We start from the raw sequence: 27,414 nt of genomic DNA, 5'->3' as shown, positions 1-27,414 counted from the left end.
CAAGTAAATACAGGTGAGTGATCTGAGATCACCAAATCATGGATCTTGGCACTGGTCACTCTACCCTCCATGTTTGTGCTAGGCAGCAAATAATCAATGCGGGACCATGACTGGTGCACATGAGAAAAATGTGTGTATTCTCTATCATCTGGGTGAAGAGATCTCCATATGTCTGTAATACCAGAAGAGGACATGAGGGGTTGTAAGACCTTATCAGAGGGACGTGGGTTAATTATATTTTAATCTTTTTAAGGCGCCGCTGCACTTCTTCCTGGGTCAGACAGGGCACTTTTAATTGGGAATTAACTTTTACATTCTAAATTTCATCTGACAGTTTATTTTCTTCAGTGAATACAGTGGAGAAAAAAATATTTCATAACTTTGCTTTCTCCTCATCGCTCTCTGCAACATTTTAGGGTTAGTTTTGCTCTCTTTGGCAATTAATCTCTCGGTCTCTAGTTTGTCTGCTTTTATTTGTTTTTTTTACATATTCTATTTTTTCCCTTATAGTTTTTCAGTGCTTCCTCGCTACCCTCCTGTTTTAGTGATCTAAATGCTTTCTTACAGTTCTATTTATCCACATTGTTTTTTTATCTTGTTCCTTAACCTTTTATTCCTATAAGGTATGTACCTCTCACAATTAGATTTTAGGATGCTTTTTAAAAAATCCCATTTTGTATTTTTATTTTTTGAGGACTTTGTCCCAGTTAGTTAGGCCTATGGCCTCTCTTAGTTGGCTAAATGTATCTTTTTTGAAGTTTGGTATTTTTGTTCCTTCCTGAAGAAATACTCTTTTGAATGATAATTGGAAGGTTATTACTTTATGGTCACTATTTCCCAGGTGTCCCCCGACCTGCACGTCTGTTGTTCTGTCAGGTCTATTGGCTAACACTAAGTCCAGTATGGCCGTCCCTCTAGTCGGGTCCTGAACCAGTTGGGAAAGGTAATTGTCTTTGGTTATTGCCAAGAACCTGTTTCCTTTATGAGATGTACGGGTCTCAGTTTCCCAGTCTATATCTGGGTAGTTGAAGTCCCCCATAATAACCACCTCATGATCTGCCGCCTCGTCTATCTCGTTTAGTAGTAGATTTTCTGTGGACTCTGGTATATTAGGGGGTTTATAGTAAACTCCTATTAGTAATTTATTATTGTTTTTGCCTCCATGTATTTCTACCCACAGAGACTCCACATGTTCCTGTCCCTCACTTATATCTTCTCGGACTGTGGGCTTTAGACAGGACTTTACATAAAGGCAGACCCCCCCCCCCCCCTCTCCGGTTTTGGAGATCCTTTCTAAACAGACTGTAACCCTGTACATTAACTGCCCAGTCATAGCTATCATCCAGCCATGTCTCAGTTATTCCCACTGTCATAGCTATCATCCAGCCATGTCTCAGTTATTCCCACTGTCATAGCTATCATCCAGCCATGTCTCAGTTATTCCCACTGTCACAGCTATCATCCAGCCGTGTCTCAGTTATTCCCACTGTCATAGCTATCATCCAGCCGTGTCTCAGTTATTCCCACTGTCATAGCTATCATCCAGCCGTGTCTCAGTTATTCCCACTGTCATAGCTATCATCCAGCCGTGTCTCAGTTATTCCCACTGTCATAGCTATCATCCAGCCGTGTCTCAGTCATTCCCACTGTCATAGCTATCATCCAGCCGTGTCTCAGTTATTCCCACTGTCATAGCTATCATCCAGCCATGTCTCAGTTATTCCCACTGTCACAGCCTATCATCCAGCCGTGTCTCAGTCATTCCCACTGTCATAGCTATCATCCAGCCGTGTCTCAGTTATTCCCACTGTTATAGCTATCCTCCAGCCATGTCTCAGTTATTCCCACTGTCATAGCTATCCTCCAGCCATGTCTCAGTTATTCCCACTGTCATAGCTATTATCCAGCCATGTCTCAGTTATTCCCACTGTCATAGCCATCATCCAGCCATGTCTCAGTTATTCCCACTGTCATAGCTATCATCCAGCCATGTCTCAGTTATTCCCACTGTCATAGCTATTATCCAGCCATGTCTCAGTTATTCCCACTGTCATAGCTATCATCCAGCCGTGTCTCAGTTATTCCCACTGTCACAGCTATCATCCAGCCATGTCTCAGTTATTCCCACTGTCATAGCCATCATCCAGCCATGTCTCAGTTATTCCCACTATGTCATAGCTATCATCCAGCCATGTCTCAGTTATTCCCACTGTCATAGCTATCATCCAGCCGTTTCTCAGTTATTCCTACTGTCATAGCTATCATCCAGCCATGTCTCAGTTATTCCCACTGTCACAGCTATCATCCAGCCATGTCTCAGTTATTCCCACTGTCATAGCTATCATCCAGCCATGTCTCAGTTATTCCCACTGTCATAGCTATCATCCAGCCGTTTCTCAGTTATTCCTACTGTCATAGCTATCATCCAGCCATGTCTCAGTTATTCCCACTGTCATAGCTATCATCCAGCCATGTCTCAGTTATTCCCACTGTCATAGCTATCATCCAGCCATGTCTCAGTTATTCCCACTATGTCATAGTCCTCCTCACACATCACTAATTCCAGTTCCCCGGTTTATTAGTCAGGCTTCTGGCATTAGTATACATACATTTGAGAGGTTTATGTATATTTTTTACCCTACACCTTTCCTTCTGAACCTCCATTTCTCCCCCAGTCCCATTACCTGCCCCCGTCTCTATCTGCACTATCTTCCCCTTCTATAATGTAATTACCCTCCCCCCCAGTCCCTAGTTTAAACACTCCTCCAACCTTCTAGCCATCTTCCCCCCAGCACAGCTGCCCCTTCCCCATTGAGGTGCAGCCCGTCCCTACGATAGAGCCTGTAGGTGACAGAGAAGTCGGCCCAGTTCTCCAGGAACCCAAACCTCTCCTTCCTACACCAGTTCTTGAGCCACTTGTTAACCTCCCTAATCTCCCGGCTGCCTTTCTCGTGGTACCGGTAGTACTTTGGAAAACACTACCTTTGAGGTCCTTGCCCTAAGCTTGTGACCTAAATCCCTAAAATCATTTTTAAGGACGCTCCACCTACCGCTAACTTTGTCATTGGTTCTGATATGGACCATGACCGCTGGATCTTCTCCAGCCCCTCCCAGTAATCTGTCGACGCGATCCGCGATGTGTCGAACTCGAGCGCCAGGAAAACAACACACCGTTCGTCGATCCCGGTCTTTGTGACAGATCGCCCTTTCTGTACCCTTAATAATGGAGTCTCCCACTACCAGCACCCGTCTGGCCTGCCCCGCTCTCCTGGTCCCCTGCTTACTGGAGCTGACATTCCCCTGACTGGCAGAGGAAGGGTCCGGCTGCAGCAGTGCCGTCCCTGGACTGATATGCCCCTCATCTGCCAACCTTCGGCTAGCCTCCCTGGCACTTTTCCCTCTACCCCGCTTTCTGTTATCCAGCGACCTACCTCACTTTCCTGATCCTCTTCGCTACCATCCTCCCCACATCTACCCCATAGAGTGCTTGCTCAGTGAGCAGCAAACTCTTTTCCAAATTGTCAACGCTTCTCAGTGTTGAAACTCGCCCGTTTAGATACACGATGTGCGATTCCAAGCGGGCAATTTGCTCACATTTTGAACAAAGATATGCCCCCTCAGACGGCTGTTCCAGGACTGCATACATCAGACAAGATGTGCACTGGACTGCGCTGTCAATAATGGAACACATAGTAATGGGGATTACACAAGAAAAGAGAAAAAATACAATATGGTGCAGTGATAAGAATCTAACTTACTGTAGTCCCCTCCTAAAGTCCCTGAATCTCAAGTCACGTAATCTAAAGTCACACACTTAATACAAACACACACGAACGCTCACAAACTCGCGTTATTTGTCTGCTTGTATAAATGCAGCTCTCAAACCGTACTGCTTTTTTCCCCTCTGGATTCAAGGCATGAGCCATTATATGTTCTCCTGAACACTATAAATAAAGTTGATTGAAAAAAAAAAAAAACAGGCCCTGATTTATCAATACTGGTGCAATGGAAAACTCGCGTAGTTGCCCATAGCAACCAATCAGATTCAACCTTTTATTTTCTAAAGGAGCTCTGAAAAACGAAAGGTGGAAGCTGATTGGTTGCTATAGGCAACTAAGCCAGTTTACCTTTGCACCAAATCCCCCCCCCCCCTTCCCCCCATCCGCATAGGTCTTTGGCCCATGCCTTGTCCTGGACATGTACGTAAACGGACAGATCAGTCCCTGTCACCCTGGCCCCAGATCTCTGCTCTTAGGGGCCAAATTACTTCAGAGGGTATATTGCAAAGTGTGAGGCTACATAGTGCTCTCTTCAATAAACTTTATTTATAATGATCAGGAGAACACCTTTAATGAATATCAGAATACAGAGCATAGTTGCTACAAATTTGCAATGACTATCCCTAAATTTCAGAGGCAGCCCCAGCAAATTCAGGATGTCCTGGGCTGAAAATGGGTGGGGCCACCACTAACTGGCACCCGTCACGTGGAAGTCCTAGGCGGGTTTGGGGGCATTCCTGGGGGCATAGTTTGCCCGCCCCGAATTGACCAATGAAAATATTGGTAAATATGATAGAGACAAAGTAAAATTTCAGCACGTTGGCGCTGAATTTCACAGGTGACAGAATGGTCATGCTTTGTAAATGACTTGGGCCATAGGTGACATAAGGCACTAAGCCTATCGCTATGCCGGTACTATAGAGGGAGACTGCAGGAGCGATAGGTATGAATGTCACCCTTAGGGCAAAACAGTGGGTGTCCATCTCAACAGGTGATCCAGGGTAGTCACCTGCTGGCTGTGATACCTGTTGCTAGGCAACAGCCCAAACTTATCTTGGTATTATTTAGTAAATGGAGCCACAGATTCTAAAGGAATCTCTAATACATTTTTTCATATATATTTTTTGGATATATACAGTATATACTATAATAAAGGAGTATGAAACCACACAACGCTCTATAATTCTGGCACAAAACAGCAGGTTGTGAGTCACCGCCGTCGCTTCTCCACATCTGTCCCACTTAGGAGGCTCTCGTGCACGTTCTCTCCCACGCCTTCATCGCAGGGTCTGCTTCTTCTAGGCCACAATAGCTGCCTTTCTGATCTAGGAAAATACTCCGGGTTCAGTGAGAAATCAATGGGAGGCATTTGCATGTCACCTTCAGGCGACTTTGACCTCCTGATCCCCTCATTGCTCCTCTTTATGTAGTAAAGCACAAGGTTTGTGTGAGCGGTGTATAATTAAACGTGTATAATTTCGCTTTCGCCCCGTTATATCGTGCTGTCAGCATTCCTTTTTATTACTCTAAATATAGCCTCACTGCTTGGCACGTGTTCAGACATAAATTTAATGTAAGCAATCAACTTGTCAGAAATTGAAAATTTAGGATAAGACTTAAAGGAGTTCTCTGGTAATAATGACATTTTACCAAGTGCCTGCAGCCTGCCCCACTAAGCTGAGGATTCACTCTTACCTGCTCACAACCGCCCAGGTCCTCAGCACTGCTTCCGATGCCTCCAGGTTTTGGTCCCTGCAGTCTTTACATACAGCGCAGCATTAGCAAAATCACAAGCTCTGCTGCAGCCAGTGACTGGCTTCAGCAGTGATGTACTGTTTCTGGCCATGTCACTGGGTCGTAAGGGTATTTTACATACTGATTAGTTCTGTCCCATTTAAATATTATATCACCTTCTATATTCTTTGTTATCTAGTAAATTAGAGATTGCAGGCCAGGTGATTGATATTATTTACCTTTACCATTCTGTGTGTGATTTGTCTGCTTTTTATATTTATATATTTATTCATATTTAGTAAATATTTTTATCACTTAGCCTGTTTAAGCCTATTTATTCTCAAATGTGAAGCCAGTCATTGGCTGTAATAGAAAGCTTTCTATGTACTGACTTCTAGCTGAGCTTGTGCATATGAAAAGCAGAAGGTCTGAACATGCAGAGCTGCAGCGTAAAGCATGAAGGACAGCAGTGGTAATTTTTGTCTGAAACATATGCACTATAAAATAAGGCTCCACTTTAGCCTTCTATCCAGGAATTGCAATTCCCTGATATACAGTATATATGGACAACCCCTTTAAGTAAGGACCCCCCCCCTTTAAGTACTGCTAGGATTAAACCTTTGACATGACAGACTGTGTGTTGAAGTTCCTGATGTGTATTTCAGCCGGGATGTCTAAATGTGATGGACCGTGGGCCTGAGAGGGGAAACTGCTACACAGGAGCAATGCCACTGGTAAGTTTCTTTCAGTTGTTTAGACAACTTTTGACTTTTCTTTTGGTGTCAGATTCTGAAACTGGAAAAAATAGCAAAAGTCAAAAATCCTTCTGTTTTGAGTTGTCGGACCCTTATGTGAAGAGGGTGTCAGAGTTTTCTGGAGGTTTATGTGATTAGGTTGTCGGAGTGTTGAAAGTTTATGTGAAGAGGTTGTCAGAGATTTAGAGGTTTATGGGAAGAGGTTGTCAGAGTGTTGGACGTTTATGTAAATAATTATAACTAATATGACTTTTTTTTTTCAGGGAAGAAATGTTGATTATTACAAAAGGGAGGTAAGTATAACTTGTAATATTTTGTGACAGTATTGTGTTTTCTCCCTGTGCAGCATTGGGATTAGATATGATGACACAGTTATTTCTGCACTGTATGGTGGTATTTTTGACTACTGTGTGGTGCTATTTACTCTGGTATTGTGTGGCACTGTATTCTGTATAATTTTATTTTTGTAGTATATGATGGTGGTGACCCTGTATAGCATTGCTGCTTAGACAGCTGAGCAGACATTTTATTTGGCCACCGTATGGCGCTGCTATTTGGGCACACGATGGTGCTTATAATTAAGCACTGTGCGGTATAGATATTTGCACACAGCACACCACACGGGTGGGTACCACCTGAAGGTACTGCACGCAGTGAACTATAGGAATGTGTCTGTGCTTCTGATCCATGTGTACAGTCTCCACAGTAGCTGTCTGACACCTACCATTGTCGGCCATGTTGTTTGTCACGGGGCTCACCCAGGGGCTACTCCCCCTCAGGGTTGCAAACCATCCAGAAATTTCTGGAAAGTCCGTAAAAATAGGGGACTTTTTAAAGGGGTATGTCCATCAACTGTTTTCATACTTACCTGCGGCGAGTGCGACGTTCACTTCCTGGATTCGGGCTCAGTCAGCTTGATTGACGTCTTCTCCCGGCCGGGCTGTGCGCTGTTTCAACGCGCACGCTGCCGCGCATGCGCCATGGTGACTTAATCCTGTCCTGTATAGTACAGAGCCAGCGTGCGCGTTCGCGGCTCTGTACTATACTGGCTGGGAAGAAGTCATCATGGCGCATGGGCAGCGGCGTGCGCGTTCCGGACATTGCGCGGCACGACTAGGAGAAAATCTTCAGTCTTCTGCGCAAGCGCGGCGTCGGGATTCGACAGGCGAGAGGTGTCCGTAACCAGGGGAGACTAAAGACAACAATCAGGTAAGAGGGGACTTATTTTCTTAAAAAGGGTGGGAATTGGGTAATAAAATGTATTTACAAAAATGATCACTGTCAAATCATTAACAGATTTAGTGATCATTGTGATGGGATAACCCCTTTAACTATCAACATTTTACAGCTCACAGTAAATCCTGGTGATGAGTTCCTATCAGTATATTGAGCTGTAGACATGTATTACTTATAATCTTCATTATTCAATATGGTTTTCCAGCTTGTACGTAAAAAATGTTGGCTGTCCGTGATTTTTAGATAAGTTGTCCAAAAAAAAATAAACATTCAAGTTGCCAACTCTGCTCCCTCTGTGAGCTGTACACTAACCATGACAACTGAAATAAAGCGTTACGATAAACATATTCTTGGAATTCATATTTCTATTTATTTTTCATACCAGGTGGAGTACCTCAAAAAAGCCACGGCACGTACGAGAGTGAAATCTTCTATCTGTCTGGAAGGGTGAGCTACATTTCGACATCCAAAAACAAGAGGTCCTGGTCCTTACTCTTCTCTACACCTTGAACCTTAATCTTCTGGGCCCCAATACAAAATCTGTAACAGAGACCCACCTACCATGTGCCATTTATAATACTGGGGCCTTCTTATGTGGCTACCAGTGCCCAGGTGTGATTGCTACCTCAGCCCCCTCTATGGGCCATCCTGTATTTAATCGAGGTATTCCCCAGTGCAGTCCTCATTGTGGGGCCAGTTGACCAGGGAGCCCTACAGTGGGATCCTCCTTGTGCACTGTTTGAAAGGAGCACCACATACTGTAGGCTTCAAGAAACATGTGCTGGTTGACACCACCCACTGGGAAAAGGGATAGGTCCCGACATCTCCTTTCAATGAGTCCCAGAGCAATGTTAGTTTGTTCTAGAATATCATGTTCCTCCGTGGGTCCTCCAATCTCAATGCCTGGAGTGGTCCTAAAAAGTCAAGAAACCGTACTTGACACTTTGTCCTTGGCACCATCTCATGTAGATGCCCATAGGCATGTTCCACTGATGAAACATTAAGTTACAATCTGAGTACAAAAAATACTTTTTAAGAAGTTCTTATCCTTCTTGCTCTTTGCCCATTCTACGAAAAGGATGACATCAAGGATGACTTATAGACGTAGCGTGGAGTTCTTTTAGAAAATCCCTTGCAGATCTATAACAGCGTCTGCAATTTTTTACTTTGTGATTTATTATTTTCTTATCTCTCTTGTAGGTTTCTGAAGTTCAGTGAGCAATATCTCCCTCACGATCCAATTATGTCTGGCTGCCTTCCCAGTAACCCATGGATCACGGATGATGTCATGTACTGGACAATGAATGCCCTCATGTACGTAGAACACAGTCATACAGTCTGATGCAAAAGGCAGTACAATCCCATTTGGTACAAGTCTTTTTGAATATCTCCACTCTTCCTTACAGAATGTTTCTAGCTCTAGTCTTACTCAGGAAGACTCACGGATTGAGATCTACTCTTGAAAGGTCACATAATTCGTTAATTAATGAAAGTCTAAGACCTGGGAAGGTGCCAAAACTTTAGCACACCAAGTCCTGTATTTAATTTTAACAATGCAAAAATATATCACATTTTAGTTTGTTCCCTGTGGATGTTGACTTCTTTTTTTTTACGTTGAAAAGGAACAGGACTTGACTTGTCAAGGGGTGCCAAACCTTCAGCATCAGACTGTATTTTTTATATCCATGTTAATATTACCACCAGGGCCCCAATGCCGACTAAACTGCGAGTGGAGCGATGGACTTTTAATTTCATGGAGCTCTTGAATGACCAACGTGGCCGGAAGGAGTTTTTGCAGTTCTTGGAGAAAGAATTTAGTGGTGAGCATCAGCCAGGACATTTCCTTGGTTTTCCTGACAGATAGGTTCTGGTGGAAGAAAGCTCTTTCATTTTGTATTTTATTTTGTTTATAGCTGAAAATCTGTATTTTTGGGAGGCGTGTGAGGAGTTACGATATGGGGAGCAGTCCAAAATGGTGTCTACAGTGCAGTCCGTCTATGAGTAAGTCGTCAATGTATCTGTCTTCCGGATGACCTTAATCAAACTGAAAGTGCTACCAAAGTTCTTGGCTTTGACCAGATATGCGAGGAGTGCAAAATACCCAATAATTTGCTTCTCTGGGTCCATGATTAAAAGATGAAATAACAAATAAAGGGTATAATATGTCTGAGATTAATTCCGGATTGTTACATGTTCTTCAGATACTTACTGTAAGACAACTCCACATATACAGTAGTTATGAGACCAGAACTTCACAAATTTCATCCAAAATACTGTTTGATCTGTAACGGACAGTGGGAATGGACCCACTGTGCCAACTAATCAGTTTGGATGTGGGCTAAACATAAGGGCGTTGTCCTGGCCTTTACTGTGCAATGACGTGGACTTTGCTGCAGGGAACCAACCAGGCCACCATGGAGTAGTTCCAGTGTTGTTGGCAGCTGACCCAAGGGGGTCAGAGGCACCAAAGAATCAGGCAACACTCGAAGTCAGAAAACTGGCCGAAGCCAGGGCAGGCAGAGTTTGTGCGTATCTGAGAAACTAATCTGAGGTCAGGGCAGGCAGCAGAGTATCAGAGTCGGTAAACAGACAGAATAGCACACCTTCACTGGTTAACTAGGCAACTAGGAACCTAAAGCCTAGGAACCCTCTTACTGGGGTAGGTGCAGTAAGTACCCTGGGACAGCCAGACTTAGGATGCACATGCACTGGCCCCTTAAAAGCCAGGAAGCATGCATGTACGCAATACAGGAGGAGGATACAGGCAGAAAGGCAGTGTCTGTGCCTGGCCAGACTAACATTGTCTACATCAGTGTAGGCAAAAACCTGACCCCATCTAGAAGAAGATCCTTGCCAGTCCACACTAGTGAATAGTCAGTCCTACAAACCACCCTTGGAGACCGTTATCTGGTCTGTTTTTGGGTTAGCAGTGGAGGTCAACCTAGAGATAAGGGAGATAGCCATATCAAAATCAGGTTTATGACCCACCACCCCTTTGCGGGTCTACAGTGCTGACTTCACCTATGGCAGCCATGTCAATAGGGGGGTGAGGACAAGGTGCAGATAAGTTGCCATTTTGTCATTTTGTTTTTTAGGCATTTTTTGGCCCCTGGAGCAACTCGCTGGGTAAACATTGACAGCAAGACAATGGAGAAGACTTTAGAAGGTATAAAGAACCCTCATCGTTATGTGTTAGATGATGCCCAAATGCATATCTACATGTTGATGAAAAAGGTGGGTTTTCAAAAATTCACTGCTACTATTGCCTTATATAGAGCTGGGCTTTTCTGCAGCTACTCACTGGTGCCACCTACAGGAGCAAAAAATATTGTTAGCTGAATGTAATTAAAGCAGGTGAAGAGAGGAGGATGATGGTCCCTGTGACCTTACTGACCTCCATGATGAATAGGATGTCCTCAGTCATCATCATAAGGGCACATTATTTATGCCCTTCTACCCAATCACTTGGCACTGTGAGTCTTTTTAGTGAGTGCAAGTTCCCTATGAGCAGTATGGACCTGCACAGCAGAAAGAAACCTTCACGTCATTATGCCGTCTTCTCCCTTTTTAACCTTTAGCACCATGTAATTTTTAAGCCCAATACACTGGCCTGCAGCCACCACTAGGGGGAGCTCACTGCATACAAATTTATTTTTGAGCTCAGTGTATAAGCTGTCTGTAGGAAGATTCTGAGCTCCCCCTAGTGGTGGCTGCAGGCAGACAGGATTTTTTTTTTCCATTTGACGAATCTCCATTCAGGGGATTTGGAGCTCTGTATCAGGAAAACTGAACTCTGGTCACTATAAAGATGCATTAAGAAATCAATCAGCAGAAATTTTGGGACTAAATGCGATAAACAAAAGGGCGGATATTTGATTTAAGTGAGTTGGTGAGGAGTCAGCAGACTCCAGACCCTCATATCTAGATACCAGGACCCATCTCCATTTTGTTTACCGCTGTCTAAGGCGGGCTGCTTCGGGGACAAGTTCCCCTTAAATTCAGTTTGATATAGAGGATTTATGGCGTGCCTGGCGCCGGGTAATAAGCGTCTTATGTCACTCTGCGGGGACTTCCAGGATTGACTGATTGAAATGACTGGCGATGAATGATTGCTGCTGCTTGAAACAATTTCTCTATATATGACCCCTGCAGTGTTACTATAATTACTTTACAGGTGGAGGGGGCTTAAGTGCTGCAATCACCGCAGTGCTGACGTAAGGATCTGCACCTGTCCCTGGAGCTCAGGATTTGTCTTATCCCCTTGCACTTTTTTTTTAAACCAATTTTTGTGTTTTTACAATATGTCAGTACATATAAGACAAGAGGTGCCTTTGATGTCCTGCGAGGGGCAGTAGAATGGCGCCATTACCACGTCTGGGGGAATCAAGATAGCAGGCAACCGTCCAATGATTGAATAAAATCCAGCCAGATTGGACTTTTTTGTAATGGTACCAAGGACATGGTATGGCGCAATTTAACCCCTAATTCTGCTGATGACAGTCTTTACTGTTGCATTCTTTTTATTCATGCACCAGGAGGCTCAGGATGAGCAACACCAGAGAAGCAGACAAAATAACTGGTGATTTTAGAAAGCAGTGCTGCATTTGTGACTGTCACTCATGGCATTGTTAGGTGCCTTGCACAGGGATGCAGGTACAGTTGCAAGAAACAGTATGTGAACCCTTTGGAATGATATGGATTTCTGCACAAATTGGTCATAAAAAGTGATCTGATCTTCATCTAAGTCACAACAATAGACAATCACAGTCTGCTTAAACTAAAAACACACAAAGAATTAAATGTTACCATGTTTTTATTGAACACACCATGTAAACATTCACAGTGCAGGTGGAAAAAGTATGTGAACCCCTAGACTAATGACATCTCCAAGAGCTAATTGGAGTGAGGTGTCAGCCAACTGGAGTCCAATCAATGAGATGAGATTGGAGGTGTTGGTTATAGCTGCCCTGCCCTATAAAAAACACACACCAGTTCTGGGTTTGCTTTTCACAAGAAGCATTGCCTGAGGTGAATGATGCCTCGCACAAAAGAGCTCTCAGAAGACCTACGATTAAGAATTGTTGACTTGCATGAAGCTGGAAAGGGTTATAAAAGTATCTCCAAAAGCCTTGCTGTTCATCAGTCCACGGTAAGACAAATTGTCTATAAATGGAGAAAGTTCAGCACTGCTGCTACTCTCCCTAGGAGTGGCCGTCCTGTAAAGATGACTGCAAGAGCACAGCGCAGACTGCTCAATGAGGTGAAGAAGAATCCTAGAGTGTCAGCTAAAGACTTACAAAAGTCTCTGGCATATGCTAACATCCCTGTTAGCGAATCTACAATACGTATAAAACACTAAAGAAGAATGGATTTCATGGGAGGATACCACAGAGGAAGCCACTGCTGTCCAAAAAAAACATTGCTGCACGTTTACAGTTTGCACAAGAGCACCTGGATGTTCCACAGCAGTACTGGCAAAATATTCTGTGGACAGATGAAACCAAAGGTGAGTTGTTTGGAAGAAACACACAACACTCTGTGTGGAGAAAAAGAGACACAGCACACCAACCTCAAAACCTCATCCCAACTGTGAAGTATGGTGGTGGGGACATCATGGTTTGGGGCTGCTTTGCTGTGTCAGGGCCTGGACGGATTGCTATCATCGAAGGAAAAATGAATTCCCAAGTTTATCAAGACATTTTGCAGGAGAACTTAAGGCCATCTGTCCACCAGCTGAAGCTCAACAGAAGATGGGTGTTTCAACAGGACAACGACCCAAAGCATAGAAGTAAATCAACAACAGAATGGCTTAAACAGAAGAAAATACTCCTTCTGGAGTGGCCCAGTCAGAATCCTGACCTCAACCCGATTGAGATGCTGTGGCATGACCTCAAGAAAGCGATTCACACCAGACATCCCAAGAATATTGCTGAACTGAAACAGTTCTGTAAAGAGGAATGGTCAAGAATTACTCCTGACCGTTGTGCACGTCTGATCTGCAACTACAGGAAACGTCTGGTTGAAGTTATTGCTGCCAAAGGAGGTTCAACCGGTTATTAAATCCAAGGGTTCACATACTTTTTCCACCTGCACTGTGAATGTTTACATGGTGTGTTCAATAAAAACATGGTAACATTTATTTCTTTGTGTGTTATTAGATTAAGCCGACTGTGATTGTCTATTGTTGTGACTTAGATGAAGTTTAGATCACATTTTATGACCAATTTGTGCAGAAATCCAGATCATTCCAAAGGGTTCACATACTTTTTCTTGCAACTGTATATACCCCAGTCATTGGGGCAGTTAGTACCGCTGCTGTGGGGTAGATTAGGAGGAGATGTAATTAACAGATTTTCCTCTGCTCCAGGATTCCTATCCCCGATACCTGAAATCGGAAATGTACAAGAGTCTTCTTGGCCAAGCCTTCATCCCTCCTGAGACAAAGAAAGGGTTTGTAAGATTTCCTGAGGATTTTAGGGGGTGGGGGGCAGGGAGTCAGGGGGATGTCAACATGCCCAATCTTATGTCAGTACAGCTAAATTATTGTATAATGACCAGTTCTGCAACTTTCTAATAGACATGTATGTATCAATCAAGAGCAGTTTCTAAGACCTCTGCTTGCTGTCATTGAATGGATACTTTAGGGACATCAATACAGAATTAGCAGTGACACATTAGGCGACTGACCAATCACTATGGCAGTGCATCTGGCCTCCTATGTCACTATGGATGTCACACAGGAGCAGCTGAAGACGCACGGGACTGGCAGTCAGAGACTGGGGTGGAATTGAGTATTTCAAGTCCAGATCGATCTTTAAGCCACAGAAAACTTGTTCAATGACATTTTCACAAAGCTGCAGTTTGCCACAATGTATCAGTGCAGACAATCCTCTATGATAACAAAACAAATATCAGCCACACCAGTCCCCTCGACACCAGGCTTGCACTAATACATGGTCACAAACCTAAGTGTGTGGGAGCGTAACCAAGTCAGGACAGAGCTGCAAGTGCAAACACGAGCTTTATGTCCACTGACAGCAAGCAGAGGAATTGAAAATGGAGGAGAAAAGCTGCAGAACCAAACGTTGCAAAATGCTTTATTTAAAGGGCATCTGTCAGCAGATTTGTACCTATGACCTGTTACATGTGCACTTGGCAGCTGAAGGCATCTGTGTTGGTCCCATGTTCATATGTGCCCGCATTGCTGAGAAAAATAAAGTTTTACTATATGCAAATGAGTCTCTAGGAGCAACGGGGGCGTTGCCATTACACCTAGATATCATCTCTCTCGCGCTGTCTGCTCTTTGCTTGACAGGACCAGGCAGTGAAAACATCATCACGTCTGGTCCTGTCAATCGCAGAGGGCTTGGCAGTTGCAGAGAGAGCGGAGCCTCTAGGTGTAATGGTAACGCCCCCGTTGCACCTAGAGACTCATTTGCATATATTAAAACTTTATTTTTCTCAGCAATGCGGGCACATATGAACATGGGACCAACACAGGTGCCGTCAGCTGCCAAGCGCACATGTAACAGGTCAGCCAGTGTCATAGGTACAAAACTGCTGACAGATGCCCTGTAATGCAGCGTAGGGAGGCAGTCTACTCTATAGCACATAGAGCTTTCCTCAGGAGGCTGCAGAGACATCTTGTCTTACTCTCTGTCGTTATTATTGCAGCGTATTCCCCTTTATGAGACGGCAGCGTCACTCCAGCCCGAGCCCCGTGTTCCTCTTTCCACCAGGAGATCAAGATCCAAAGACAGATGGAGAAAGCAAGTCCGGTTCTCCGGCTGCCGTGTCCCAGGTGCCACTGAATGAGATGTTTTCCTTGTAGCTGATACTAGTGGTCTTAAAGGAGCACCCTTAAAGGGCTGTTCCACTGAAGCAGATTTTTTTTCTCTTCAATTAAAGGAACACTCCTATTTACTAACATACAGTACCTGAGATACGGACAATGCTCTCTTTGGCTATGGGTCATGTGCTTTGAACACCCCTTTACAATGTCCTGTCAGCTCATGCGACGGTATCAGAGAGCCGCCCCCATAAATTAGCGTAGTCACAGTTTCAGGCTGCTTGTCTATGGGGGCCGTGGTGAATAAAAGAAAAACTCTGGAAAAGTTTTGTGTTACATAAGTTTCTCATTATGTGTACAGTAAAATATAGAACGGAATGTACCACTCAGCGGGGAAGCAGGAATTCTTAATATTGTCCATATATAGGGCCGTCCAGATGTACAGTATATGGAAGTGTTTACATACCAGTCATATACTGCAATCTGTTCTGTAACTGAGAAAAAAGAGACAATTAACTGAGGTCATGATGGGGGCAGTATTATAGCAGTTATATTCTTGTACATAGGAGCAGTATTATAGCAGTTATATTCTTGTACATAGGAGCAGTATTATAGTAGTTATATTCTTGTACATAGGAGCAGTATTATAGTAGTTATATTCTTGTACATAGGAGGCAGTATTATAGTAGATATATTCTTGTACATAGGAGCAGTATTATAGTAGTTATATTCTTGTACATAGGGGGCAGTATTATAGTAGTTATATTCTTGTACATAGGAGCAGTATTATAGTAGTTATATTCTTGTACATAGGAGGCAGTATTATAGTAGTTATATTCTTGTACATAGGGGGCAGTATTATAGCAGTTATATTCTTGTATATAGGAGGCAGTATTATAGTAGTTATATTCTTGTACATAGGGGCAGTATTATAGTAGTTATATTCTTGTACATAGGAGCAGTATTATAGTAGTTATATTCTTGTACATAGGAGCAGTATTATAGTAGTTATATTCTTGTACATAGGAGCAGTATTATAGTAGTTATATTCTTGTACATAGGAGGCAGTATTATAGTAGTTATATTCTTGTACATAGGAGCAGTATTATAGTAGTTATATCCCTGTACATAGGAGGCAGTATTATAGTAGTCATATTCTTATACATAGGAGCAGTATTACAGTAGTTATATTCTTGTACATAGGAGCAGTATTATAGTAGTTATATTCTTGTACATAGGAGGCAGTATTATAGTAGTTATATTCTTGTACATAGGAGGCAGTATTATAGTAGCTATATTCTTGTACATAGGAGCAGTATTATAGTAGTTATATTCTTGTATACAGGGAGCAGTATTATAGCAGTTATATTCTTGTACATAGGAGCAGTATTATAGTAGTTATATTCTTGTACATAGGAGGCAGTATTATAGTAGTTATATTCTTGTACATAGGAGCAGTATTATAGTAGTTATATTCTTGTACATAGGAGCAGTATTATAGTAGTTATATTCTTGTACATAGGAGGCAGTATTATAGTAGTTATATTCTTGTACATAGGAGCAGTATTATAGTAGTTATATTCCTGTACATAGGAGGCAGTATTATAGTAGTTATATTCTTGTACATAGGGGGCAGTATTATAGTAGTTATATTCTTGTACATAGGAGCAGTATTATAGTAGTTATATTCTTGTACATAGGAGCAGTATTATAGTAGTTATATTCTTGTACATAGGAGCAGTATTATAGTAGTTATATTCCTGTACATAGGAGCAGTATTATAGTAGTTATATTCTTGTACATATGAGCAGTATTATAGTAGTTATATTCTTGTACATAGGAGCAGTATTATAGTAGTTATATCCTTGTACATAGGAGCAGTATTATAGTAGTTGTATATTTGTACATAGGAGGCAGTATTATAGTAGTTATATTCTTGTACATATGAGCAGTATTATAGTAGTTATATTCTTGTACATAGGAGCAGTATTATAGTAGTTATATTCTTGTACATAGGAGCAGTATTATAGTAGTTATATTCTTGTACATAGGAGGCAGTATTATAGTAGTTATATTCTTGTACATAGGAGCAGTATTATAGTAGTTATATTCTTGTACATAGGAGCAGTATTATAGTAGTTATATTCTTGTACATAGGAGCAGTATTATAGTAGTTATATTCTTGTACATATGAGCAGTATTATAGTAGTTATATTCTTGTACATAGGAACAGTATTATAGTAGTTATATTCTTGTACATAGGAGGCAGTATTATAGTAGTTATATTCTTGTACATAGGAGCAGTATTATAGTAGTTATATTCTTGTACATAGGAGCAGTATTATAGTAGTTATATTATTGTACATAGGAGGCAGTATTATAGTAGTTATATTCTTAATCAAATTTCTTTTTATTGAAGAAAACGCAAATAGTCATGTGACAAATCAATCACTTAAATACCAGGCGCAGCTGGACAAATGCTTATTCACTAAGCGCATCAATTCAAGTGCAGTGGCGACATGACTCAATAACACATTAACATGTGCATAAAAGTAATTAATACGGAAAAGTAAAGACAAGACATGGGAAGAGGGGAGGGGGAAAAGGAGGTAAGGGGGGGGGGGGGGGTAATAGATGTCTATCATATGCTTCGTGTGAATCTAGAAGTTACGATAATGCTTCCAAGGGGACCATGTTTTGATAAACTTTGCTCTAGAGTGAGTCTCCCAGTGTGCAAGCTCCTCAAACCGGTAAAGCTGATCCACCTTCTCGGTCCACATCAAGAGGGATGGAGGAGAATCATTTCTCCATAACAATGGAATCAATAGGCGAGCTGCTGTTATAAGCATAGTCGGTAGATTTGACCTTGAGGGGGTTAGCGTGTCATTAGGACACCATAACATTAGGAGTTTTGCGTCTATTCTAACCTGGTTTTTACAGGTCTTATTTATAATAGTTTCGATCTCTATCCAGAAAGGCCGGATCTTTTCACAACTCCACCATATATGAGAAAGAGAACCAACATCTCCTCCGCACCTCCAGCAACGGTCGGGGATATCAGAATTGATCTTATGTAGATATTCTGGTGTTTTATACCATCTCGTGAGCAATTTGTAGGAGTTAGCTTGTATCTTAATGCAACGGTTGAATCCGTGCGAGTGTGTGAGGATAAAAGCTTTCTCAGGTTCTGACAAAGTTATGGATAACTCCTTCTCCCAAGCTGAGAGAAACCATAGATCTGGAGGGGCGGAGGAGAGCAGCTCCTTGTATAGTGTGGAGAGAGGCTTCCGCGGGCGTTGGCCTACTGAAATCTTCCCCTCCATCCATGAGGGATCATTTGTGGGTCGTGGGACCTTTTCAATAAGCTTTAGGTCCTTTTTAAAGGCCATAACTGCCAAAAAGGAAGCCTTTTGGACCTTTGGAAGAGCGAAAACATCACTCCAATTTAAAGCACCAGACTCAGATATAATATCTTGTAACCTTAAGCTAGATAGTAGGGCCCAAATTCCTGATGGTGCAGTGGTGGCGGGATGAATATGGGCCTGAAGCAGGTGCAGGGGGATATTCATACTAGGGAACTTAAGGACTGAGGCCTGATATAGTTTGGACCACTCTAACAGTAAGCCCTTCCACAGAGGCGAGGCATAAATGTTATTAGCAGTACTTTTCCGCAAACCCCATAAGACCAGTTTATCTTTATAGGTGAGCATATCACACTCCAATTGGGAGGCAAGACTGAGAGGGCGCCAGGAGAGGAGGCTTAGAGCTCTGCTTATCATTGACGCTTTATAGTAAAGGTATATGTCTGGCAGGCCGAAACCTCCCAATCTTTTCTCCCGAGTGAGGGTGGTGTACGCTATTCTGGGGGACTTACCCGACCATACAAATGCTGAGAAGATTCTGCGGACCTCCACAAAGAAGGAATGGGGTAGCCAAATAGGTAGTGTTTGAATGAAGTAAAGTAGTCTAGGGACAATGAAGGCTTTAATATAATTCTTCCTTCCAATCCACGAAATGAACGGGAGTTTTAGGGATTGCAGGTGTGCTCTAATGGATCTAAGTAAAGGGGCTTGATTAAGCTCGTAAAGGTCCTCTGGTTTCGCTGATATATGGGTGCCCAAAAATGGGATTGACTTGGGGGCCCACGTAAATGCCGTGGAGCGTTTGATCATTTCTATGGAAGTGGCTGAGCAGGAAATATTTAGGGCCTGTGACTTACCATAATTGATCTTGAAATTAGAGACCAAACCATATTCCTCAAAAAGAGCTTGGAGCCTGGGAAATGAGGTCGTGGGATTGGACGTGATGACTAAGAGATCGTCTGCGAAGGCAGCTGTCAAGTGAGTATGAGATCCCAAGGTGATCCCTTGGATGTCCGGATCTTGCCTAATTTTAGCCAGCATTGTCTCCATAACAATAACAAAGAGGGCCGGTGATAGTGGGCAGCCTTGCCTCGTCCCATTAGTGATGGGGAAGGTTGGAGAGAGTGTGCCATTGATCCGAATCCTGGCAGAGGGGAGCGAATAGAGTGAGAAGATGGACTGGATGAACTGGTCCGGAAGGCCAAATTTTGACAGTGCCCGAGACATAAAATGCCAGTTGATCCTGTCAAAGGCCTTCTCTGCATCTGTACTGAGAAGGGCTAGCGGTATAGAATTCCGCCGAGCATGCGTGATTAAGTGTATGACGCGGACCGTGTTTTCACTCCCCTGTCTGCCAGTGACGAATCCCACCTGTTCCCTATTAATAATGTCAGGGAGAACCGACTGGATCCGATGGGCCAAAATCTTAGCCCACCATTTCACATCAGTGTTCAAAAGCGAAATAGGGCGGTAGCTCCCGCAGTTTAGGGGGTCCTTATTTTCTTTGTGAATTACTGTGATATGGGCCGATAGCGATTGTGGGGGGAGGGAACCTCCTTGGAGTAAGTAATTACAAAGGATGTTAAAATGTGGGATCAGGATGTGCTTAAAGGTTTTGTAGTAGGAGATGGTAAAGCCGTCAGGGCCTGGGCTTTTCCCGGAAGGTATGGAGGAGAGGACCTTGCTGATTTCAGAGTCCGTGATAGGGGATAGGAGCTGGGCCGACTGTGATGGGGTGATAGTAGGCAGCTGGAGGGAGGAGAGAAACTTCTCAGTCGCTTCCCCTATTTGGGCTGGCGAGAGTTGGTTTGGTGGCTCTAAGTTATAGAGGTCCCTGTAGAAGGCACAGAAGGAATCTGCTATGTCTGGGGTGCTTTTATGTAGCGTACCTTTGGCATCCTTTACAGCTGCGATAAAGGAATCAGCTTTCTGTTTTTTAACTAAGGCGGACATTAGCCTATTCCCCTTATCTCCATGGGCATATGACCGAAATTTGGCACGTAAAAGTAGTTTGGCTGACGTGACATTCAGCAAATTCTTAAGCTTTGTGCGAGCCTCTGACAGGTCCGAGGCACATCTAAGGGCCTGCGAGTTTTTGTGCGTTATTTCTAGCGCCTGTATCTGGGAGAGGAGGGCCGCCACTGCTTGGTTCCGCTGCTTTTTAATATGAGCCCCTAGAGCTATCAGCTCACCTCTCAGAACCGCCTTGTGGGTCTCCCAAGTGATGGAGGGGGAGGGCGCGTCCGGGCCTAGGGGGTTAAGTGTGAAAAATTCTGTTATGGTAGAGGACAATTTAGCGACATGGGAGGGGTCAGAGATAATGGTGTCATTAATACGCCAATTCCATTCCCTCTTTGGGAGGTCCTGCAGAGAAACGCTCAGGAATACCGGGGCATGGTCAGACAGGGTGATGTTCCCTATGTGGGATCGGATAGCCCTATTAGCATGGGTTTTAGACAGGAATAGATAGTCGAGTCTATGGTAGGAGGATTTAGCAGCTGAGTAGAAGGTGTAATCCTTACTAGAGGGGTTTGTGGTGCGCCAAATATCTATTACACCAAGCCTATGCAAGGCGAGTTTGAGGCGCCGTAAGCGTACATGTGTAATGGCGGACTTCCCATTTGAGGAATCTATGGAAGGCTCCAGGGTGACATTGAAGTCGCCGCCTAGAATCACCACACCTTCCTTAAAGGTGGATAACAAGCCAAGGGTCTGAACGAGCCAAGCAACCTGCCCTCTATTGGGAGCATATACAGTTGCCAGGGTAACAGGTGTGTCAGCGATAGTGCCCTTAACAAACAGGTAGCGACCCTCAGGGTCCGAGGAGACGGCAGAATGCTTAAAGGGGAGCTGTTTGTGGATCGCTATGCTGACACCCCTGCTAGCCGAACTATACGTGCTGTGGAACCATTGGGAAAACCTTTTGGGGGGCAATTTGGGGGTCTTACCCACTCTGAAGTGGGTTTCCTGGAAGAATGCTATAAACACTTTATCCCTTTGTAAAAGGGCCAGGATTTGGGACCGCTTGCAAGGCTCGTTCATTCCCCGGGCGTTCAGGGAGGATATCACAACGGAGGACATTCTGTAAGTGAGAGACAATAATCAGCATCTACATAGACTCTATATGACATCCGACTACAATGGGGAGGGTGCGACACAAGAGGGAAGGAGGGGAGACAAACGGTTAATGAACAAAACAATAGTGCAAACAAAGCTTGTAACAGAAGCTCCACTGAGCACCTGACTGTGAGGCGACCCTTTCTCATCACGGCTACCAGCCGGGGTCTGTCAGGTGGGGGGTCCCGCAGAGCTAAAGAGGGCCAATGACTGACCATCAAAAGGGGAAGGGTGACCCGTAGGTAAAGCCGGGTTAACCCCTGCAAACTGAGGTGAGAGCAGGGAGTGGGAAATGACCAGACCATGGTAATAACCATAAAAGCCTGGAAGAAGAGGGATCCATTATTAACCAGTAAACAGACAATAAGACACAGAGTCCCGTATACTTAGAGTGGAACTGGAACAGAAAACGCAGAGAACCTCTTCACCGTCCTATATTCAGGTCGGAGCTTGAGCAGAACTTTCAGCCCTGGTTTTGGGCCCTTTTCTTGTGCGGACGGAGCGCCATTCACCCGCATGGGGTGGCGGTAAGGGTGGGTCTTCTAGATCCGCCGGCATCCACGAGGGTATCTTGATAGGGGTTAACCCAAGCTGGGACCAGCTAGCCTGTAGATCCGTCGGCGAGCGGATAGTGATTTGGCGTCCGTTTTTAAGGACTGCAATGCCAAAAGGGTACAGCCATCTGAATGGAGTGGCAGCAGCTTTAAGGGCGTCCAGGAGTGGGCGAAGAATACGCCTTTTAGCCAGTGTGGATGGGGCCAAATCTTGGAAAAACAGGACTGGCGTACCTTCATGCTGTAGCTGCTCCGCTTCTCTGCCGGCTCTCATCAGTGCGGCTGTATCGACATAGCTGAGGAGGCCGCAAATTACATCGCGAGGAGGATCTGTAGCTTTCGGTTTGGGCCTAAGCGCTCGATGTATGCGCTCGATTATTATCCGATCCGATTTTTCGGCACCCAGAATATTCGCGAATATTTCGCGAGCAACTTTATCAAGCGCCTCACTGGCAATCGATTCCGGGAGGCCTCGAATCCTCAGGTTCTTCCTGCGGCTGCGATTCTCCTGATCCTCAATTCTTAGGAGAGCTTCATTTAGCAGGTCGGTGTGGGATCGGATCACATTGTATGACTTCTCCTCTCTCTGCAGAGCAGCTTCCTGTGTGCTCTCCAGGTCAGACACCCGACACCCCATATTCCTCAGGTCTTCCTTGATTTCAGACAGATCCTTCTTTATAGGGGCTAGTGCTGAATTAAGCACTTCAAGAAGTGCAGCTTTAGTGAAGGATCTCCCCTGTCTGCGCGATTTGCAGGTAGAAGCATCAGAGACACTCCCGGCATCTGAATCCTCCTCCATGTCAGATAGCTGAGCTGGAGCCATCTTAGGTGTCCCAGCCGACCGGAGCTTCGGCTGTTTTCTTAGAAATTGGTCCATATCTGGTTGTCTGGACCGAACTGGAGTGGGATCTGCTGGATCCTTGGATCTATCTTTACCCACTTTGCCCATTAGAGCGGTGCTGTAAGCTGATTATAGGGGTTAAAACACCAGCAAGGTTGAGGAGCTCAGAAACTAGCAGCCATTCAGCTACACAGCCAGGCTCCGCCCCCATAGTAGTTATATTCTTGTACATAGGAGGCAGTATTATAGTAGTTATATTATTGTACATAGGAGCAGTATTATAGTAGTTATATTCTTGTACATAGGAGGCAGTATTATAGTAGATATATTCTTGTACATAGGAGCAGTATTATAGTAGTTATATTATTGTACATAGGAGGCAGTATTATAGTAGTTATATTCTTGTACATAGGAGGCAGTATTATAGTAGTTATATTCTTGTACATAGGAGCAGTATTATAGTAGTTATATTCTTGTACATAGGAGCAGTATTATAGTAGTTATATTCTTGTACATAGGAGCAGTATTATAGTAGTTATATTCTTGTACATAGGAGCAGTATTATAGCAGTTATATCTATGTACATAGGAGCAGTATTATAGTAGTTATATTCTTGTACATAGGAGGCAGTATTATAGTAGTTATATTCTTATACATAGGAGCAGTATTATAGTAATTATATTCTTGTACATAGGAGCAGTATTATAGTAGTTATATTCTTATACATAGGGGGCAGTATTATAGTAGTTATATTCTTGTACATAGGAGCAGTATTATAGTAGTTATATTCTTGTACATAGGAGGCAGTATTATAGTAGTTATATTCTTGTATATAGGAGCAGTATTATAGTAGTTATATTATTGTACATAGGAGGCAGTATTATAGTAGATATATTCCTGTACATAGGAGCAGTATTATAGTAGTTATATTCTTGTACACAGGAGCAGTATTATAGTAGTTATATTCTTGTACATAGGAGCAGTATTATAGTAGTTATATTCTTGTACATAGGAGCAGTATTATAGTAGTTATATCCTTGTACATAGGAGCAGTATTATAGTAGTTAAATTTTTGTACATAGGAGCAGTATTATAGTAGTTATATTCTTGTACATAGGAGTAGTATTATAGTAGTTATATTCTTGTACATAGGAGCAGTATTATAGTAGTTATATTCTTGTACATAGAAGGCAGTATTATAGTAGTTATATTCTTGTACATAGAAGCAGTATTATAGTAGATATATTCTTGTACATAGGAGCAGTATTATAGTAGTTATATTCTTGTACATAGGAGCAGTATTATAGTAGTTATATTCTTGTACATAGGAGCAGTATTATAGTAGTTATATTCTTGTACATAGGAGCAGTATTATAGCAGTTATATCTATGTACATAGGAGCAGTATTATAGTAGTTATATTCTTGTACATAGGAGGCAGTATTATAGTAGTTATATTCTTATACATAGGAGCAGTATTATAGTAATTATATTCTTGTACATAGGAGCAGTATTATAGTAGTTATATTCTTATACATAGGGGGCAGTATTATAGTAGTTATATTCTTGTACATAGGAGCAGTATTATAGTAGTTATATTCTTGTACATAGGAGGCAGTATTATAGTAGTTATATTCTTGTATATAGGAGCAGTATTATAGTAGTTATATTATTGTACATAGGAGGCAGTATTATAGTAGATATATTCCTGTACATAGGAGCAGTATTATAGTAGTTATATTCTTGTACACAGGAGCAGTATTATAGTAGTTATATTCTTGTACATAGGAGCAGTATTATAGTAGTTATATTCTTGTACATAGGAGCAGTATTATAGTAGTTATATCCTTGTACATAGGAGCAGTATTATAGTAGTTAAATTTTTGTACATAGGAGCAGTATTATAGTAGTTATATTCTTGTACATAGGAGTAGTATTATAGTAGTTATATTCTTGTACATAGAAGCAGTATTATAGTAGATATATTCTTGTACATGGGAGCAGTATTATAGTAGTTATATTCTTGTACATAGGAGGCAGTATTATAGTAGTTATATTCATGTACATAGGAGCAGTATTATAGTAGTTATATTCTTGTACATAGGAGCAGTATTATAGTAGTTATATTCTTGTACATAGGAGCAGTATTATAGTAGTTATATTCTTGTACATAGGAGCTGTATTATAGTAGTTATATTCTTGTACATAGGAGCAGTATTATAGTAGTTATATTCTTGTACATAGGAGCAGTATTATAGTAGTTATATTCTTATACATAGGAGTAGTATATAGTAGTTATATTCTTGTACATAATAGGCCGTATTATAGTAGGTATATTCTTGTACATAGGAGCAGTTTTATAGTAGTTATATTCTTGTACATAGGAGTAGTATTATAGTAGTTATATTCTTGTACATAGGAGGCAGTATTATAGTAGTTATATTCTTATACATAGAAGCAGTATTATAGTAGTTATATTCTTGTACATAGGAGCAGTATTATAGTAGTTATATTCTTATACATAGGAGTAGTATTATAGTAGTTATATTCTTGTACATAGGAGGCCGTATTATAGTAGGTATATTCTTGTACATAGGAGCAGTATTATAGTAGTTATATTCTTGTACATAGGAACAGTATTATAGTAGTTATATTCTTGTACATAGGAGAAGTATTATAGTAGTTATATTCTTGTACATAGGAGCAGTATTATAGCAGTTATATTCCTGTACATAGATGACAGTATTATAGTAGTTATATTCCTATACATTGGAGCAGTATTATAGTAGTTCTATTCTTGTACATAGGAGCAGTATTATAGTAGTTATATTCTTGTACATAGGAGGCAGTATTATAGTAGTTATATCCTTGTACATAGGAGCAGTATTATAGTAGTTATATCCTTGTATATAGGATCAGTATTATAGTAGTTATATTCTTGTACATAGGAGCAGTATTATAGTAATATCCTTGTACATAGGAGCAGTATTATAGTAGTTATATTCTTGTACATAGGAGCAGTATTATAGTAGTTATATTCTTGTACATAGGAGCAGTATTATAGTAGTTATATCCTTGTATATAGGATCAGTATTATAGTAGTTATATTCTTGTACATAGGAGCAGTATTATAGTAGTTATATTCTTGTACATAAGAGCAGTATTATAGTAGTTATATTCCTGTACATAGGAGCAGTATTATAGTAGTTATAGTCTTGTACATAGGAGGCAGTATTATAGTAGTTATATTCTTGTACATAGGAGCAGTATTATAGTAGTTATATTCTTGTACATAGGAGCAGTATTATAGTAGTTATATTCTTGTATATAGGAGGCAGTATTATAGTAGTTATATTCTTGTACATAGGAGCAGTATTATAGTAGTTATATTCTTGTACATAAGAGCAGTATTATAGTAGTTATATTCTTGTACATAGGAGCAGTATTATAGTAGTTATATTCTTGTACATAGGGGCAGTATTATAGTAGTCCTAAAACATAACATTTATTAGTTAATGCTGATAAAATCCTAATTAGTGTGTGATGGAAAACTGTATACAGGGATAAGCATGGAGGTGAACCGCTAGATGGAGTGGTCCATAGTCATCCCGGTATCAGAAACAAAAATAATTAAAGTGCACGGCGGCACTATGGTGGTAACCAGTGTGTCCTACCGGTACCCAGGGAAGGTCGTCAGATGCTCCACCACACGATATTGTAGCAGTTGTTCATCCGGTATGGATGGTCGGATGAATAACAGGGTATGAGAAAATTCAAGTCAGACAAATGCATGTAGGGTCCCTAGGGTGATCCCTATAGCTGTCTAAACACCAACCCTGATGCTATAGATATGGTAGCAGCCTGACCACAGGGCACTCGTCCTTGAAAGGACGACCCCGTCCGGAACCTGTCCCTGTTCTAGAATACTAAATGTCCCTAAATATGCATAGGCAAATCCCTACATGCACGTTTCGCTGCCAGGACATGGGGCAGTTCATCAGGGGAGATGGTAAGAAATCAGGCAAGTCAAACCTAGATAAAGTGATCAAGCCTGCAGACCAAAATGACACGATCAGTCATATGGTCATGAGGTGCACGAAGATATTCGGCCCCTGCGTGGGCTACCTCATCGGTAGGAGGTTAAGGAAAGATGCAGTATACAGATGAGAGTGACTGAATATGGGACGCCAACTGACCTGGTGTACCCTCCTTGTTTAAATACAGCTCGATTCCCGCAGCTGCCGTCGG

At 42.2% G+C, this 27,414-nt stretch overlaps 1 protein-coding gene across 2 annotated transcripts in view; it reads left to right on the top strand.

Annotated features, from left to right (window-relative positions):
* LOC121008139 (regulator of G-protein signaling 11-like) overlaps positions 1 to 27,414 on the top strand; it is a 123,076-nt gene that overhangs the window by 81,021 nt on the left and 14,641 nt on the right. For both annotated transcript variants that reach the window (XM_040440500.1, XM_040440499.1), the window contains exons 9-17: positions 6,179 to 6,247; positions 6,532 to 6,561; positions 7,890 to 7,951; positions 8,705 to 8,818; positions 9,209 to 9,324; positions 9,418 to 9,505; positions 10,600 to 10,738; positions 13,872 to 13,954; positions 15,179 to 15,305. In XM_040440500.1, coding sequence (XP_040296434.1) covers positions 6,179 to 6,247; positions 6,532 to 6,561; positions 7,890 to 7,951; positions 8,705 to 8,818; positions 9,209 to 9,324; positions 9,418 to 9,505; positions 10,600 to 10,738; positions 13,872 to 13,954; positions 15,179 to 15,305 — 828 coding nt within the window. The remainder of the gene's footprint in view (positions 1 to 6,178; positions 6,248 to 6,531; positions 6,562 to 7,889; positions 7,952 to 8,704; positions 8,819 to 9,208; positions 9,325 to 9,417; positions 9,506 to 10,599; positions 10,739 to 13,871; positions 13,955 to 15,178; positions 15,306 to 27,414) is intronic.

This window comes from Bufo bufo, chromosome 7 (genome assembly GCF_905171765.1).
Source record: "Bufo bufo chromosome 7, aBufBuf1.1, whole genome shotgun sequence".
Taxonomy (NCBI): Eukaryota; Metazoa; Chordata; class Amphibia; order Anura; family Bufonidae; genus Bufo; species Bufo bufo.
The sequence above is the reverse complement of the archived record's forward strand: the minus strand, read 5'-3'. Positions and strand labels throughout refer to the sequence as shown.